Raw genomic sequence first — 17,269 nt, forward strand, 5'->3', positions numbered from 1 at the left:
ATCCCTTCCCCCTACCCACCTCCCCTCCAGCAAACCTCAGTTTGTTTCCTAGAGTTCAGCGTCTCTTATGGTTTGCCTCCCTTTTAATTTTTATCTTATTTTATTTTTCCTTCCCTCCCCCTATGTTCATCTGTTTTTTTCTTAATTCCACATATGAGTGAAATCATATGGTATTTGTCTTTCTCTGACTGACTGATTTTGGTTAGCATTGTACCCTCTAGTTCCATCCATGTTGTTACAAATAGCAAGATTTTAGTTTTTTGATGGCTGTGTAAAATTCCATTGTGTGTGTGTGTGTGTATAAATATAAATATATATATGTATATGTATATCACATCTTCTTTATCCATTCGTCTGTCGATGGACATCTGGACTCTTTCCATATTTTGGTTATTGTGGACATTGCTGCTATAAACATTGGGGTGCAGGTGCCCCTTTGAATCACTGTCTGTATCCTTTGGATAAATACCTAGTAGTGCAATTGCTGGGTTGTAGGGTAGTTCTATATTTAACTTTTTGAGGAACCTCCATACTGTTTTCCAGAGTGGCTGCACCAGCTTGCATTCCCACCAACAGTGTAGGAGGGTTCCCCTTTCTCCGCATCCTCGCCAACATCTGTCATTTCCTAACTTGTTAATTTTAGCCCTTCTGACTGGTGTGAGGTGGTATCTCGTGTTTTGTTCATTTGTTTGTTTTAGTTTCAGAGGTAGAGTTTAGTGATTCATCAGTTGCAAATAACACCCAGTGCTCTTTACATCAAGTGCCCTCCTTAATGCCCATCATCCAGATACCCCATCCCCCCACCCACCTCCCCTCCAGCAACCCTCAGTTTGTTTCCTGTAGTTAAGTCTCTTATGGTTTGTGTCCCTCTCTGATTTTGTCTTATTTTATTTTTCCTTTCCTTCCCCTATGTTCATCTGTTTTGTTTCTTAAATTCCGCATATGAGTGAAATCATATGATAATTGTTTTTCTCTGACTTATTTCGCTTAGCATAATACTCTCTACTTCCATCCACATCATTGTAAATGGTAAGATTTCATATTTTTAGATGGTTAAGTAATATTCTGTTGTGTGTATGTGTGTGTATATATATATCACATCTTCTTTATCCATTCATCTGTCGATGGACATCTGGGCTCTTTCCATAGTTTGGCTGTTGTGGACATCGCTACTATAAATATTGGGGTGCAGGTGCCCCTTTGGATCACTATGTTCGTATCCTTTGGGTCAATACCAGCAATTGCACTACTAGGTATTTATCATCATGGTTTTGATTTGTATTTCCCTAATGCTGAGTGACACTGAGTACTTTTTCATGTGTCTTTTGGCCATTTGGTTGTCTTCTTTGGAGAAATGTCTGTTCATTTCTTGATTGGATTCTTTGTTCTTTGGGTGTTGAGTTTGACAAGTTCTTTATAGATTTTGGATATTAGCTCTTTGTCTGATAAGACATTTGCAAATATCTTCTCTCATTCCATAGTTGCCTTTTAGTTTTGTTGGCTGTTTTCTTTGCTGTGTAAAAGGTTTTTATCTTGATGAAGTCCCAATAGTTAATTTTTGTTTTTGTTTCTCTTGCCTTTGGAGACATATCTAGCAAGAAGTTGCTGCGACTGATGTCAAAGAGGTTGCTGCCTGTGTTCTCGTCAAGGATTTTGATGGATTACTGTCTCACATTTAGGTCTTTCATCCATTTTGAGTCTATTTTTGTGTATGGTGTAAGGAAATGGTCTAGTTTCATTCTTCTGTGTGTGGCTGTCCAATTTTCCCAACACCATTTGTTGAAGAGACTGTCTTTTTTCCATTGGATATTCTTTCCTGCTTTGTCAAAGATTAGTTGACCATAGAGTTGAGAGTCCATTTCTGGGTTCTCTATTCTGTTCCATTGATCTATGTGTCTGTTTTTGTGCCACTACCATATTGTCTTGATGATTACAGCTTTGTAATAGAGCTTGAAGTCTGGAATTGTGATGGCCTCCAGCTTTGGTTTTCTTTTTCAACATTCCTTTGGCTATTCAGGGTCTTTTCTGGTTCCATACAAATTTTAGGATTGTTTGTTCCAGCTCTGTGAAGTATGTTGATGGTATTTTGATAGGGATTGCATTGAATGTGTGTATATTGCTTTGGGTAGCATAGACATTTTAACAATATTTGTTCTTCCAGTCCATGGGCATGGAACATTTTTCCATTTCTTTTGTGTCTTCCTTAATTTCTTTCATGAGTGTTCTGTAGTTTTCAGAGTAGAGATCCTTTACCTTTTTTGGCTAGGTTTATTCCTAGGTTTCTTATGGTTTGGAGTTTAGTTGTAAATGGGATTGATTCCTTGATTTTTCTTTCTTCTGCCTCATTGTTAGGGGCGTTGTTAGTGTATAGAAACACAGCCGACTTCTGTGCATTGATTTTTAAATCTTGCCACTTTGCTGAATTCCTGTATGAATTCTAGCAATTTCGGGATGGAGTCTTTTGGGTTTTCTACATAGAGTATCATGTCATCTGCAAAGAGTGGAGGTTTGACTTCTTTGCTGATTTGGATGCCTTTTATTTCTTTTTGCTGGCTGATGCTGAGGCTAGGACTTCCAGTACTATGCTGAACAACAGTGGTGAGAGTGGACATCCCTGCCATGTTCCGGACCTTAGGGGAAAACCTCTCAATTTTCCCCACTGAGAATGATATTTGCTGTGGGTTTTTCATATATGGCTTTAATGATATTGAGGTATGTTCCTTCTATCCCTATACTGCAGAGAGTTTTTATTAACAAAGGGTGCTGTATTTTGTCAAATGCTTTTTCTGCATCTATTGAGAAGATCATATGGTTCTTGTCCTTTCTTTTGATAATGTGGTTTATCACATTGATTGATTTGTGGATGCGAACCACCCTTGCAGCCCAGGAATAAATCCCACTTGGCTGTGGTGAATAATCCTTTTAATGTACTGTTGGATCCTATTAGCTAGTATCTTGGCAAGAATTTTTGCATCCATGTTCATCATGGATATTGGTCTGTAATTCTCCTTTTTGATGGGGTCTTTGTCTGGTTTTGGGATCAAGGTAATGCTGGCCTCATAGAATGACTTTGGGAGTTTTCCTTCCATTTCTATTTTTTGAAACAGTTTCAGAAGAATAGGTGTTAATTCTTCTTTATATGTTTGGTAGAATTCTGCTGGGAGGCCATCCCTGATTATCTTCTTTTTTCTGATAATTGTTCAATGCCTTCTGTTACTTACTTCTAGTTTCCTAGAAGACTAGATATTTTTGTATTCCCTGTCATGCCTTGTACATAGATACTCAGTTAATGATTGATACTGATCTTAAACCCTACTTCTATCCCTCCCTTCCCCACAAAAAACTGAAATACCCATTCAGTCTCATGGCTTTATCTTATCTAACACTTTCTCCAGCGTATCTCTCATCCCCTCCCATCCTCTCTAATAGACAGCATCTTATGTTCCTGTTGGTACTGTTTTTGTTCATATTGCTATTGCAGCAGTTACTACTACAGTTACTACCCTGAGTAGTTGGGGCTGAGAATTTTTGCCTGTGCTTCTTAGTATTCTCCACACCTAACACAAGACTTTGAACTTACTCTATGCCCAATAAATGTTCATGAAATTAATAAGTACATTTTTGAATTAATACTATCAGTTGGTATTTGTTATATACTTGTTTGAGGGATTGCTTTTTCTATCACTGTCTTGTGGAATCCAAGGGTTACATTGATTTAGAACACTAGTTCTCAAACGTTTTGGTCTTAGAACCCCTTTACATTCTTAAAAATTATTGAGGACCCCACAGACTTTTGTTTATGTGGATTATATCTATTGACTCTTTGATAGGTAGAAAATATTACATTAGAAATTCAAGCAGGGACAATTTTTAAAAATATTTATTAATATAAAAATACGGTAAACCTATTACGTGTGAACATGAGTGATGTTTTTATGAAAAATAACTGTTTTCTAAAACAAAGTAATGTACAGTAGCACTGTTTTACATTTTTGTGCCACCTCTAATGTCTGGTTTAAAAGAAGACAGCTGTGTTCTCTTGTTTTCTTCTTCATTTAATCTGTTATGATACAGTATTTTGGATGAAATGTATAAAAATAAATGGCCCTAGAAAGATATATATTTGGAAAAAGGAGGACTATTTTAATACCTTTTCAGAAAATTGAAGGTATTCTTCTTTGATACTACACCAGCTTTACAAGAGGCAATTTCTTACATTTAATCACATTGTGAAATATGAAACTGTATCATTGGATTTTCCATACCGTATTACATTAAAAGCCATTGATCTCTCTTGTGCTTTAAATGGGTATTTTATACACACATTGTTCATACCATGTGCATTAGTCACTTGGAAAATGTTGGTTCTCTAAATTATGCAGATCTTCCGGTTGTTGACAGATATTATATAAAACATATTTGTTGCTATCCCAATTAAATCATTAGAAAATGTTTAATTATTTGGAATATAAAGATATAGGGGCAGATATAAGCTTTCCAAAATTATAAATTTCACATGAAAACTTGACTTTTGCTCTTGACAATACAAACCATCATTGTCCTTGAAGTGACAGGCCCACTTCATTCATTTTTTGGGAAAATGTATAAAGGATCAGTTTTTCATTTGTGTTTCCCAGTAAAAATTGTGTGTCATGAACACAGAGGCTAGTTCATTTCACAACTCAAGTAATCGCCCTAGTGCTTTTCCTCAATCCAGTCATTGTACTTCAGTTTGTACCAGAAGTGCTTTTTGTATATTTCCCATTTCTTTACACAGGATATTGATGTTTTCTTAAGGGTTGAGATTTGATAAAATTAACAGCATTTACAGTTTCATCATGACCATTCTGAAGTGAAACTGACTACTTGTGTAATCCAGCACCACTGCCTGTATTGGTGTGAGGGCCCCAGCTCTTTTCCCACCATTGTTTTTGTACCACGTGTAAACACTGCAGAGTAACAAAATCCAGTAACATCTTAGTACTATTATGAGAATAACTTTGGCTTTTTTGACTACCTGATAGTGTCTCAGGAAGCCAGAGGTCTGTGGATCATCTTTGAGAACCATCATTTAAAAGAATTCCACATTCCGTGGGATATAAGATTGGCACAATTTCCTAGAGATCATTGGAATCATGGTTGGGTGTCAAAATGGAAGGGGAGAAAGCTCACTGAAGTTTTCTCTGTATATTATCCAGATCTACAGGTAATAGACTATCATTTTTATTCATTTAAAAGATATTTATTATCTGCACATATTACATATTAAGTCCTTATAGGGGATAAGAAATGTATAAAATATTTTGTCTTCAAATGAATAAGCCATTTAACTTTTCTGAGTCTGTTTCTCCATCTGCAAAATGGGGGCTTAGCAGATTATCTGGTAATCTGATAATTAGATGAGGTGATTTATATGAAACATAGTGTTTGTGAAATTCAAGGTATTCTGTATAAGCAGGGTATAGTATGATGGAATTATTTATTGTCTCCTGGGCAGGTAAGTCACATTATAAACATAATGACCAATGGTCATGCAACTGCCACATGTGGGGGTGGAATTATTCTGTGTCAAGGATTTGCTCCCTGATCATCTCAGTTGGAAAATGTGTGGCTAGAGTAATGGTTTCTAGAAGCGAAAGTAGAGTTTGGGATTTAGTTACCTAGTGATTATGTTGAAACCTAAGTAGTGAATTTCTAAAGGAAATATAAGGTTGATCAACTAGAGAGAGAAGGTAGAATGGTTGAGAAGAAGGGCTGAGGGCAGAGACCTAAAGACCCTCTCTTTAGGGGTATGAAGGTAGAGAATCTAGAGAAACAGGGTGTGCACTGAATTGATAATTAATAATGCCTGAACACTTTAAGGTCACTAAACAAATGCTTCCCTCTCATACTCCATCACCTAAAACAGAACTCAAGTTGCCTCTGCTTCTCTGTTTTCCTCATCGGCAAAATGGGAATCTGAATTTCTAACATCCCTTCTTCAAGCATCTACTCTCTGGCCTTATATTTTTAACTTAAATTGGTGCATCTTTTTTCTCTTCTTTTTTCCTCATCTGCCTCTTCCTCTTCTTCTTCCTCTTCCTCTTCATTTTTAATGTTTTCTCAACATAAAAGGGACCTTCAACATGAGACTATGGGCTAGGAGTTTAAAAACCCAGGAGAATGATATGGTGAGAAAGTCCGTGGCTACAAGGTGGGATTTCTTTACCTAGAGGCTCCCCTAAGAGCAGAAATTCTTTTCCAAGTCAGAGTGGTCCCACCAAGGAAATGCCCCTTCCCTGGCAGCCTCGGATACTGCCTTCTAGATAACCGGGGTAATCTATCTATTCCCTACCATGCTCTCTCCTGAGTTTATAAATGTTGATGCAGTGTTTAAGTTAGCCTCAGGAAGGCTGGATTTCCAAGGAAAATCAAACCATAAATGCTTCTGGTGGTTTTATATTTCAGTATTTTGTATAACTTTCAGGGAGAGCTGTTTATTTTCTATCTGTGACCCCTGGTCCCTCAGCAGTTACACTTGATTCCATGCTATCCTGAAAACATATTTTACAATAAACTTCTGAATTTTGGAACCATTTGATTGAATTGATTTGTATAATTAAAATGCTATTTTCACATTAGTTTCTTACTCTATCTTTGTAATACTGTAGAGCTCAAAATTTGTGTAACGAGAAACATACACAATTTAAAGGATATCCTAGGAAACCTTCAGTATATATGGAGTTACAAAATGGACATCAGTTCCCAGCTGTACTTTATCTAGGTTTCACTAAACAGATGGCTGTATATACTGCCCTTCAGATCCCCATGGGAGAAGATTTATAACGTCTTCCTTCTTCCTCCTTTAATAACTTGTTTCAGCATCTAGTAGTCATCGCGATCATGAAGTATTTTTCTCATTTCTGACTTAAATCTCTCCACCTGCATGTTAACCATATTTCTTTGCTCTTCAACCTCAATAGAGGTGGGAAACAGGCAGGTATGATTACTCTCCTATTTCTTTAATCTGTTGAAAGACAATGCTTTATCTATTGTACAAATCTGTTTATTCTACCTGAGATAGACATGATTTTATTTCAGAATCAAGAGGCTATTTAAAAAGTAATACTAGCACATGCTTCTAGAAAATTCAAATCATAATGTACATGAAATAAAAAGTGAAGGTATATCCTCCCTCCCCATTTAGTATCTTGCTTTCCAGGCCCTTTTTTTATGTAACTAGATAAGAAAGTAAGTAAATAAATATGTAAAAATATTATGAGAACAATAAAATAAAGATGCATACTATAATATGGCAATGTTGTTTCCATTGTGATTCTTTCATTAGTGTTTTGGCTACCCAACATAAAATACCAGAAGGAAACTTAGTGATACAGTAGTGCTTCATTTTAAACATTACATGTATACTTTTAAAACTATTTTAAATTGTTAAATTTAATCAAATTTAAAAAGTGTGAAGATATTGATACAACCATGGAAAACTCTGACAGCATCAACTAAAGCAGAGTATACACTCACCCAGCAAACATGTGGGCATATAACCAGTAGAAATGAGTGCTTATGTCCACCAAAAGACATGTAATAGAATGTTCATAGCATCATTATTTCTATTGGCCCCATCTGTAAAATCTAAGTGTCCTTCAAAGCAGAATAGATGAAGAAACTGGTATAGTCAGAGCAATAAAGCATGGTTAAAAAAAAAAAAAGATTGAGATTCTGGATAATATTGAACAAAAGCTAGACACAAGAGAGTACATATATATAACTTCATTTATATGAAGTTCAAAAGCAGATAAAAAATGATCTGTGGTAGAGACAGAAGTAATGGTCTACCTTTGTGGCGTGACTGACTGGATAAGTATAAGTATATGGAGGAGTCTTCTAGAGTATTGGACATATTCTTTATGTTGATCTGGATGGTGGTTACATGGGTAGATACATATGTAAAAATTAATTGAACTGTGCGCTTAATATTTATATACTTTGCTTTTTGTTATACTCCTCACTTTCCACCTCTGTCATACCTGAGGCTTCCGAGTCTTGAGTTGCTGTTACCTTCTGCGGAGGTAGCTCCCTCTGCTGTACTGCCTTTTCATGTATTCTGGGCAAAGCCTTTTCGGGTGGCTGAGGGTCAGAGTTTTATTTTTATTATTTTGCTCCCTCATTTAGTACTCTTCCATTCCTCTTTTATCTTCCACGCATTTATACTTTAGTTAAAATTTTTAAAAATATAAAAATGACAGTATTATTATATTAAAAAAATTAGAGTTCACTTATAATTACTTGAATATTCTCATTTCTGCTTTTCTCAGTTATAACTAAGTATAACTAAGCACCATTGTGTCTCCCAGTGGAAAATTCCATTCAGGTTTTATTCCAACATGTGTAGATTTATAGCAGTATATCTTTTTCGTAACTAAGGAAATTTGGGAATGGGCTTTTTCTTGGGTGATGAAAATGTTCTCAAATTATATGGTGGTGATAATTACACAACTCTGTAAATATAAACCACTCAATTGTATAATTTAAGGGTGAATTTTATGGTATGTAACAAAACAAAATTCAGCCAAAGTTTAAGCATAAACTGAGTAACTCTCCTAAAATGTAGAAAAAAACAGGACATTGAAAGGATGATAGAAAAGATAAAAGATATAGAGAACCAATCCAGGATATCCAAAAACTATATTAGAAGTTTCAGAAAGAAAGAGAAAGCAGAGAATAAGAAATTAGCAAAGGAAGAATGTGAGACTTTCCCAGATGTGAAGAAAGACATAGTCAAATTGAATAGGCTTACTGAGAAGAAATTGGGAAGAATAAAAAGACCTCTAAGCTAGACATAATAACTGTGAGTCCTTAGAGCACAGGAGAATAAGATCCTAAAGGCCCCAAGATGGAAAAAAGAAGCTCACCTACAAAGGAACAGGAATGAGACTGGCACACATTCTTTATCAGCAACCCTGAAAACCAGAAGATAATGAATAATGCATTATTGGCTACCTAAAATTCCAGACCCCAATAAACTATCATGAAACTGTGAGGACAAGAAAATGCCTTTTCAGGGATACAAAAACTCTGCTTTCTTCAGAGTTCCTTTTCTGAGGTTACTTAAGGATGTCCAGTAAGAAAAGGCAGTATACCAAGAAGGAAAAATCAGGGATTTAATGAAACCATTCCAACAGAGGAGAGCAATAAAAGGAGTTCCAGGCTGCTGGCTGTGCAGAAAGGCCTAGAAAACAAATGGCCTATGTTGGAATGGGAGAATGAAAAGTTTGACAGTATTCAGGGAGGGGAGAAAAACCCCCAGACTCCAAAGATAGGATACTGTATTGGAGGTTAGAATAGACCCCGAATCACCAAGGAAATGTTGAAAAAGAAAAACAAAGCTGGGGGCATCACGTTGCCCGATTTCAAGCTGTATTACAAAGCAGTGATCACCAAGACAGCATGGTACTGGCACAAAAACAGATATATAGACCAATGGAAGAGAATAGAGAGCCCAGATATGGACCCTCAACTCTGTGGTCAAATAATCTTCGACAAAACAGGAAAAAATATGCAATGGAAAAAAGACAGTCTCTTTAATAAATGGTGCTGGGAAAATTGGACAGCCACATGCAGAAGAATGAAACTCGACCGTTCTCTAACACCATGCACAAAGATAAACTCAAAACGGATGAAAGACCTCAATGTGAGACAGGACTCCATCAAAATCCTAGAGGAGAACATAGGCAGTAACCTCTTTGACATCGGTCACAGGAACTTCTCTCAAGATACATCTACAAAGGCTAGTGAAACAAAAGCAAAAATGAACTTTTGGGACTTCATCAAGCTAAAAAGCTTTGGCACAGCAAAGGAAACAGTCAACAAAACCAAGAGGCAACCCACAGAATGGGAAAAGATATTTGCAAATGACACTACAGAGAAAGGGCTGGTATCCAAGATCTATTAAAGAACTTCTCAAACTCAACACCCAAAAAACAAATAATCAAGTCAAAAAATGGGCAGAAGACATGAACAGACACTTCTCTGAAGAAGATATACAACTGGCTAACAGACACATGAAAAAAATGTTCACTAGCGTATATTTTAAAGCACCTGTGTGACCTACTTCTTTACTTAATTCCAAGCAGCATGTTATGGAGCAAAAAGAAATCTGCTATCAAGATGTACCTAATGAAGTGTTACTGGCATTTGTATGTAAAAAACAAAAAAAACAAAAAAACAAAAAAAAACCTATATAGAGGGGAACAGAATAGGGCAGCAAAGGCAAATAATTACTAAATTCACAATGTAGTGTGTTGTCGCATTTCCAATTACCAAATTCTCTGTACTCATTTGTTCCTTTGGATCACACGCCTTATGTGGACAGGCAGCATTACGTAAATATGACGACTAGAGGCTGAGCTAGGAAATGCTAACTGGATAAAAAGTTCAACTATGTTTTTGAATCAAAGAAACTCTTTAAATTGAACATATGGTTATTACAATAGAAATCTAAACAGACCTTCTGATGACTTGCTCTGATGATTTCCATTTCTTGTGGTCTCTCTATAAGACAGTTAAATTGCAAATGGGTTATATGTATTTTGAGCTTAATTCTGCCTCCTTAGTTAAGGAGATAGGGTTGGACAGTTCAGCAGTTTTGAATCTTAAAGGGCCTTTCACGCTTTCAAGACATTTTGTATTTTTCCTCAGCAGTATTACCGCAAACATGATTAAGTAATTATTTGTATAATTGTTTAATGAACATCTCTCTTGATAGACTAAGCTCTATGTGTCCAGAAACGAAATTGCCATCACCAGCAGTACAATGTGTAAACAAATACATGGAGATCATGGCAATCATTGATTGAGCGAATTTCATGTGAAAAATTTTTTAATAGGCGTTAGAAGATGCCATTGTGTAAACATGTTATCATTTGCACAAAAGGCCTCCATCCCTAAATGAGAATGATATGTAATAGATTGAATTAAATAGGAGGGTATCAAGGAGACATTTGTCTTTTTATTTGTTCACTGTGAGGACAAAGAGTTTTGTCTGATTTGTTTATAGGTTTATTTCTAGCAATAAGAACAGTGTCTGTCACAGAAATATATGTTGAATCAATGACTTAATAAAAGTAATGGCACAACTTAATAATAAGAAAGTAAACAACCTAATAAAAAATGGGCAAAAGATTTGAACAGACTTCACCAAAAAACATACAGGATGGCACATAAGCACATAAAAAGATGATCAACATTATTCATCATTAGAAAAATACAAATTAAAACCACAGTGAGATGTTGCTACACATGTATTAGAACGAATAAAATAAAAATAACTAGCAGTACCAACGGCTGATGAGGATGTGAGGTACTAGAATTCTCATAGGTTGCTGGCAGGACAGGCTGCTTTGGAAATCCATTTGTCAGTTTCTTACAAAGTTAAACATACATTTAGCATATGACCCAGCAACCCCACGTCTAGAAATTTACCCAAGAGAAATGAAACCATTTGTCCACACACACATACTCACATGAAAACCTGAACATGGATATTTGTGAAGGCTTTATTCATAATTTCTAAAAAAATTGGAACTAGTCCAAATGATCACTAACTGGTGAATGGATAAATGAATGGCTAAATAAACTATGACACATTCATACAATGGAATATTATTCAGCAAGAAAAGGGAGCAAACTACTAATACAAGCAACAACAAGGACGAATATCAAATGCATTATGCTAAAGTGAAGGAAGCCAGACTCAAACAGCTCCATACTGTATAATTCCATTTATATAACATTCTGGAAAAGCTGAACTATGGGACAGAGATCAGATAAACACAGAGAAGTACTCACAAGGGCTGGGGTGGAGAAGGAGACTTGACTACAAAGAGGGTAAACTCTTTGGAATGATGGAAATGTTCTGTATCTTGACTGTGATAGTGCTTACCCAACTATATGCATTTGTCACAATTCCTAGAGCTGTATACCAGGAGAAGGGTGAACTTTATGTAAATTATACCTCAATAAACCTGACTCAGAACCAAACAAAGAAGGAGTTGATGAGGCTCTTCTCTGAAAGTAGTTAAGCAAGTAGATCATTAGCCTGCTGCCTTGAGAATCAGGAATGAACTCAGACTTTACCAAAGAACCAAAGAAATGAGTGAGGCTTGCTTCACTACTTATCATTCCACTATTCTTATTCTTTCTGTTAGGCTTATAACTTTCTTGTGGCAATGTCTTTGGTTTTTGTGTATTGTGATAAAAAACCACCTATTAAGTGGTACCTGATATTTAGCATTGTGTAAGACACTGAACTCCCAGTGCCTCAGGTGGGTCTAACAGATGCAGCACATGCCTTGTTTGCCACCCCGTAGAGTAGCTATGAGAATCAGAACATGGCATGCTTGCACTATGTAAACTGTAAGGTGCTAAGTAAATATAGGTGATTTTATTGCTAAATATTAAACCTAGATATAATAAACAAACTTGGATTTCAGGCATTGGAGAGCAACCCACAAACATGGTATGGATAAGGTGTGTAGGAAAGATTTACCTGACCTGCATCTATGTTTGGCCCCACTGCCACCTCCTTGTCCAGTGGAGAGAATCTGGTGTTCAGGAGTTTTGTCTGTAGCACCCATGATCGGCAGGAATGCAGTTTGATACGTTGGACAATGTGAAGTGACTCAAAGGACTGCAATAGGCAAACGTTGGACTTAGAGGCTCTGAAGGAGTGAACCTTCAACAAACGTTTGTTTTTCTGTACTATCTAGTCTTTTATGAGATAGGGCTCTTGTTTTAGTCTAGGTGACCATTGTAGTAAATGTGCTGTATCATGCGCAACGTTTTCTTCTGATGCCTCATCTTCCAGTGTTTTTGCCACCCCAGGTCTCCATAGATTTTTGTTTCATGTGACAGCCAGCTTTGATCCTCATGAATGTTGTCATGAACACACTGATATCAGTGATAAGGTTTTAGCCACAGTCGTAACAGATTTCTCTTCTTACTTTCTATACATGCACACACCATTAGAAACTTTGCCTTTTTGCTTCTTAGATCGCTATGTACCCTGCTTGGAGAGGCACTCCATGTTGAGCTCAACAGATACTTATTTGGATGACTTTGAGAATTTATTTGTGGGGCATTGCAGAATTATAAAATAAGTTCTACCAGTAATATAGCCTTGGCCAGATCACTTAATATGTTTCTTTACTTGTGTGTTTTTTTTATTTTTAAATTTTTATTTATTTACTTTTTAAAGATTTGTTCATTTATTTTTAGAGAGAGAGAGAGCATGAGTGGGAGGGGCAGAGAGAGAGAGAGAGAATCTCAAGCATACTCCTCGCTGAGTGTGGAGCCTGATGCAGGGCTTGATCTCATGACCCTGACATTATGGCCTGAAGCGAAACCAAGAGTCGGACACTTAACCAACTGTGCCACCCAGGCACCCCAGTTTTTTTTTTTAAGTGGGCTCCATGCCCAGCATGAAGCCCAATGCAGGGCTTGAAGTCAGGACCCTGAGATCAAGACCCAAACTGAGATCAAGAGTCGGATGCTTAACCAACTGAGCCACTCAGGTGCCCCCTGTTTCTTTACTTGTAAAAGGCAGGTAATAGTTTCAAATTTGCTACTGTCATCATGTTGTTGTAAGAATCACAATAGCTTAGGAAAGCTTGCAGCCAACTCTGAAATTCTGTGCCAGTATGAAGCAGTAATATTATTAATGGCATTCTTCTCGTGATTTTACTACTGATAAATTATTGTGTTTCTCCAGGGAGAGCCACTCCGGGGCAGCTCATGTCCTATATTCAGCTCTTCAAGAACAACGTCAAAGCTTTAGTGAATCACTGTGGGCTCCTACAGCTTGGGCTGGCCACAGTTCAAACTCTGAAACACCTGCAGACTGCCAAGTGGGACAACTTTCTGGCTTTTGAAAGACTCCTTCTCCAGGTATGTTGCTATGGGAGTTTCTTGGGATATTAATAGTTAAAATGCTTGCTTTTAACTTTGATGTTAAAAGTTTGATGGAAACTTTGATGTTTATTGTAGTCTTAGTAATAAGTCATATTGTTGACATATACTCTGTATCATATTCTCTAAGAGCCTCCAAGTTAAAATTTTAGTAGAAATTTTCCATACCTTTGATTTTTTGATTTTCGTATTGTTTTTATTTGTTGTTTTTTTTTTACAGTGACATCTTTGGCTTCTCACTCAATATCAAGAATGTTTTTTGAGCATTTGACTAACCTCTTTTCAATTTTATGCCATTTGGACCTTTCTTGACCTTCATGGTATCTTTATTCAATCCTTGTTAGTTTCCTTGCAGAATATTACGACTGTTTACATTTCTTCTGACACTAACTAGTCTCTAATCCTCAAACAACATATAGCATGTGGCTTAAAGTGATGCTTAGTAAAAGATGAATGAAGACAAACTACATTTGTGAATGTAGTGAATTTGAAGTGATTTGTATGGGGTTAGGACCTTTTCATGATTGATGAAATATTTTCATGTAAACCTTAAAAAATTATAAAGCATTTCAAACTAAAATAAAATAACATATCTATATGTACTCCCCACATAGACTCAATGTAATTTATCCATTTTTAATATATTTTTTTTCCATTTTTAATATTTTTTGTATCCTTTTTCATTAAAGAAATAAAACTAGAAATAAAGTTGAAACATCTCTGATACTTATACCTTTCATTACTCTGATTCTCCTTTTTTCTTTCCCAGAGGTAATCACAAACACGATTCCTTGTTTCTGAATTTTTATTAAATACTTATTTATCCATAAATAATACAGAGTATCGTGCTCTGGTTTTACTTTTTATGTAAGTAATATTGTACTATAAATATTCCTAAACAACTTGTGTTTTCCTCTCAACATTCTATTTTTAAGATAATTCAAGTTGACATCTATAGATCTAGTTCATTTATTTAAACTATACCATACTATTTGATTATATGAATATACAACACTTTATTTATACAATTCATATTGTTGTATAATTAGGCTATTCCCTATTCGTGTGTGTGTGTGTGTGTGTGTGTGTGTGTGTAGAGGGAGGGAGAGAGAGAGAAAAAAAAAGAAAGAATGTGGTGAATATTCTAGACCATGTGTTTTGGTATACATGTGAAAGAGTTTCTCTAGGATACATATCTTGGAAAGGATGTTAGATTACTGACAATGCATATTGTTGAATTCACTAAATATCAACAAAGTCATCACCAAAGAGGTTGACCTAGTTGACCCTTCTGCTAGGTATGGATGACATTTTGTTTCCCCACATAGTGTCCAGTACTCAGTATTATCAAATTAGAACATTTTTTAATAGTGCGTCAGTGCTATTTCTTTATATAAGTTTGCAATTCTCTGATTACTGATGAGGTTGAGCATCTTTTATAGTATTTATTGACTCTTCAGTTTTCCTCTTCTGTCAATTGCTCATACTTGTACTGTGCCCATTTTTATCTATTGGGTAACAGAAAACTGTCTTACATCATCCAGATACTTCTCTGAGGCTATGGTTTGTCTTCTAACTTTAATGCCAGTATAGTGTACAAAAGTTTAAAATTTTAATGTAGTCTAATATTATCCTTTATGATTTGTACTTATTTGTGGTTTATATTAGAAATCTATTTTTTTTAAGATTTTATTTATTTATTTGACAGAGAGAGGGAACACAAGCAGGGGGAGTGGGAGAGGGAGAAGCAGGCTTCCCGCAGAGCAGGGAGCCTGATGCGGGGCTCGATCCCAGGACTCTGGGATCATGACCTGAGCCAAAAGCAGATGCTTAACAATTGAGCCACCCAGGTGCCCCTAGACATCTATTTCTATGTACAGTATTTCAAAACATATTGTTCTGTATTTTCTGCTAAAAATTAACTTTTGGCATTTGAAATTTTAATCCACATGGAATTTATTTTTGTTTAGGGTATTATTCAGATCTAGCTTTCTTTTCTTCCATATGGATAGCCTAGTCTCCCCACACTATTTATCGAATACTCCATTGTACCATAAATTACTTACCTAAGAGTCATTTTCCTCTTTCTCATGTTGGCAGAACACCAATTTGTTCCAGTGTCTATTCTTTTCCCAAATGATTCAGGCAAATCCTGATTGCTCTCAGAGTACATTGGCATTCTCATTTCCCTACCTAATGATTAGTTTAGCAGTTCAAGCCAAAGACAAGCAAAGGGTAGTTTGCTGGAAGTATTTCTAGGAAAGATTTTCTTTTGCCCTGACAGAAGATATGTAATGAAGAAACAGTCTCTTTTTTCTGCTTCTTGATGTTTGGGACATGAGCACTTTGTGATAATGAAGGGAGCTGCCTGAGATCCTGAGGAGGACAGGTAGAACTTGGATCTTTGATGACTTTGAACCTTAGCTCAAATATCTTGTTTTGTGAGATAATAATTCTTCTCATTGTTTGAGCCACTTAAAAAATGTTGGTTTTCTCAGGGCGCCTGGGTGGCCCAGTCATTAAGCGTCTGCCTTCAGCTCAGGTCATGATCCCAGGGTCCTGGGATCGAGCCCCACCTCCAGCTCCCTGCGCAGCAGGGAGTCTGCTTCTCCCTCTCCTTCATGTTCTCTCCCGCTATCTCTCTCTCTCTCTCTCTCTCAAATAAAATCTTTTACAAAAATGTTGATTTTCTTATTTAGAGCCAAAAGATATTCATCTTTTTCCTACTGATACGTAATGTACTAAAATTCCATATAATAGTGAGTTTATTTCTCAGTTTCTAGTCTGTTCCAGTGGCCAGTTTATCTGTCACAGAATTAATACCATGATGTTTTAAAATCAGCATGTCCAGCTTATGATTTTCTTTCTAAGAGGGAATTATTAGATTTATTTGTGGGTATTTTAAAGATTTAATTACCCCTGTGAATTGAATTTTTAAAGATTCAATTTTCTGACTGTCCATTGCTGGCATATAGGGAAACTCTTCACTTTTGCCTGGCGATCACATGTCCATCAACTTTGCATTGGCATTTGTGTTTGTTTCTTCCTTTCTACACTTTCTTGATACCACTTTCTTTTTTAGTGCTCTGACCAGATACTAGGACACTCTTCAACATCGGCAGTGAAAAGAGGCATCTTCATCTTATTCCTGACTTTAAAGAAAATGTTCTAAAATTTTACCATTAAATATTGTTTGCTGAGGGTTTTTTTCTTTAATTAAGCTTAGAAAGTTTCTTCCTAAACCTAGTTTACTGAATTGTTGTTTTGGGGTTGTTTTTTATCATTCATGAGTGTTGAGTTTCATTTC

At 36.2% G+C, this 17,269-nt stretch overlaps 1 protein-coding gene across 1 annotated transcript in view; it reads left to right on the forward strand.

Moving 5' to 3' along the window:
- SCFD2 (sec1 family domain containing 2) overlaps window positions 1-17,269 on the forward strand; it is a 449,958-nt gene that overhangs the window by 94,796 nt on the left and 337,893 nt on the right. The window contains exon 4 of the mRNA XM_028100703.2: window positions 13,766-13,941. Within this exon, the coding sequence (XP_027956504.1) occupies window positions 13,766-13,941 (176 nt within the window). The remainder of the gene's footprint in view (window positions 1-13,765; window positions 13,942-17,269) is intronic.

This window comes from Eumetopias jubatus, unplaced genomic scaffold (assembly GCF_037043125.1).
Source record: "Eumetopias jubatus isolate StellerSeaLion01/CBP00866 unplaced genomic scaffold, mEumJub1_p1.0 scaffold_2, whole genome shotgun sequence".
In the NCBI taxonomy this organism is placed as follows: domain Eukaryota; kingdom Metazoa; phylum Chordata; class Mammalia; order Carnivora; family Otariidae; genus Eumetopias; species Eumetopias jubatus.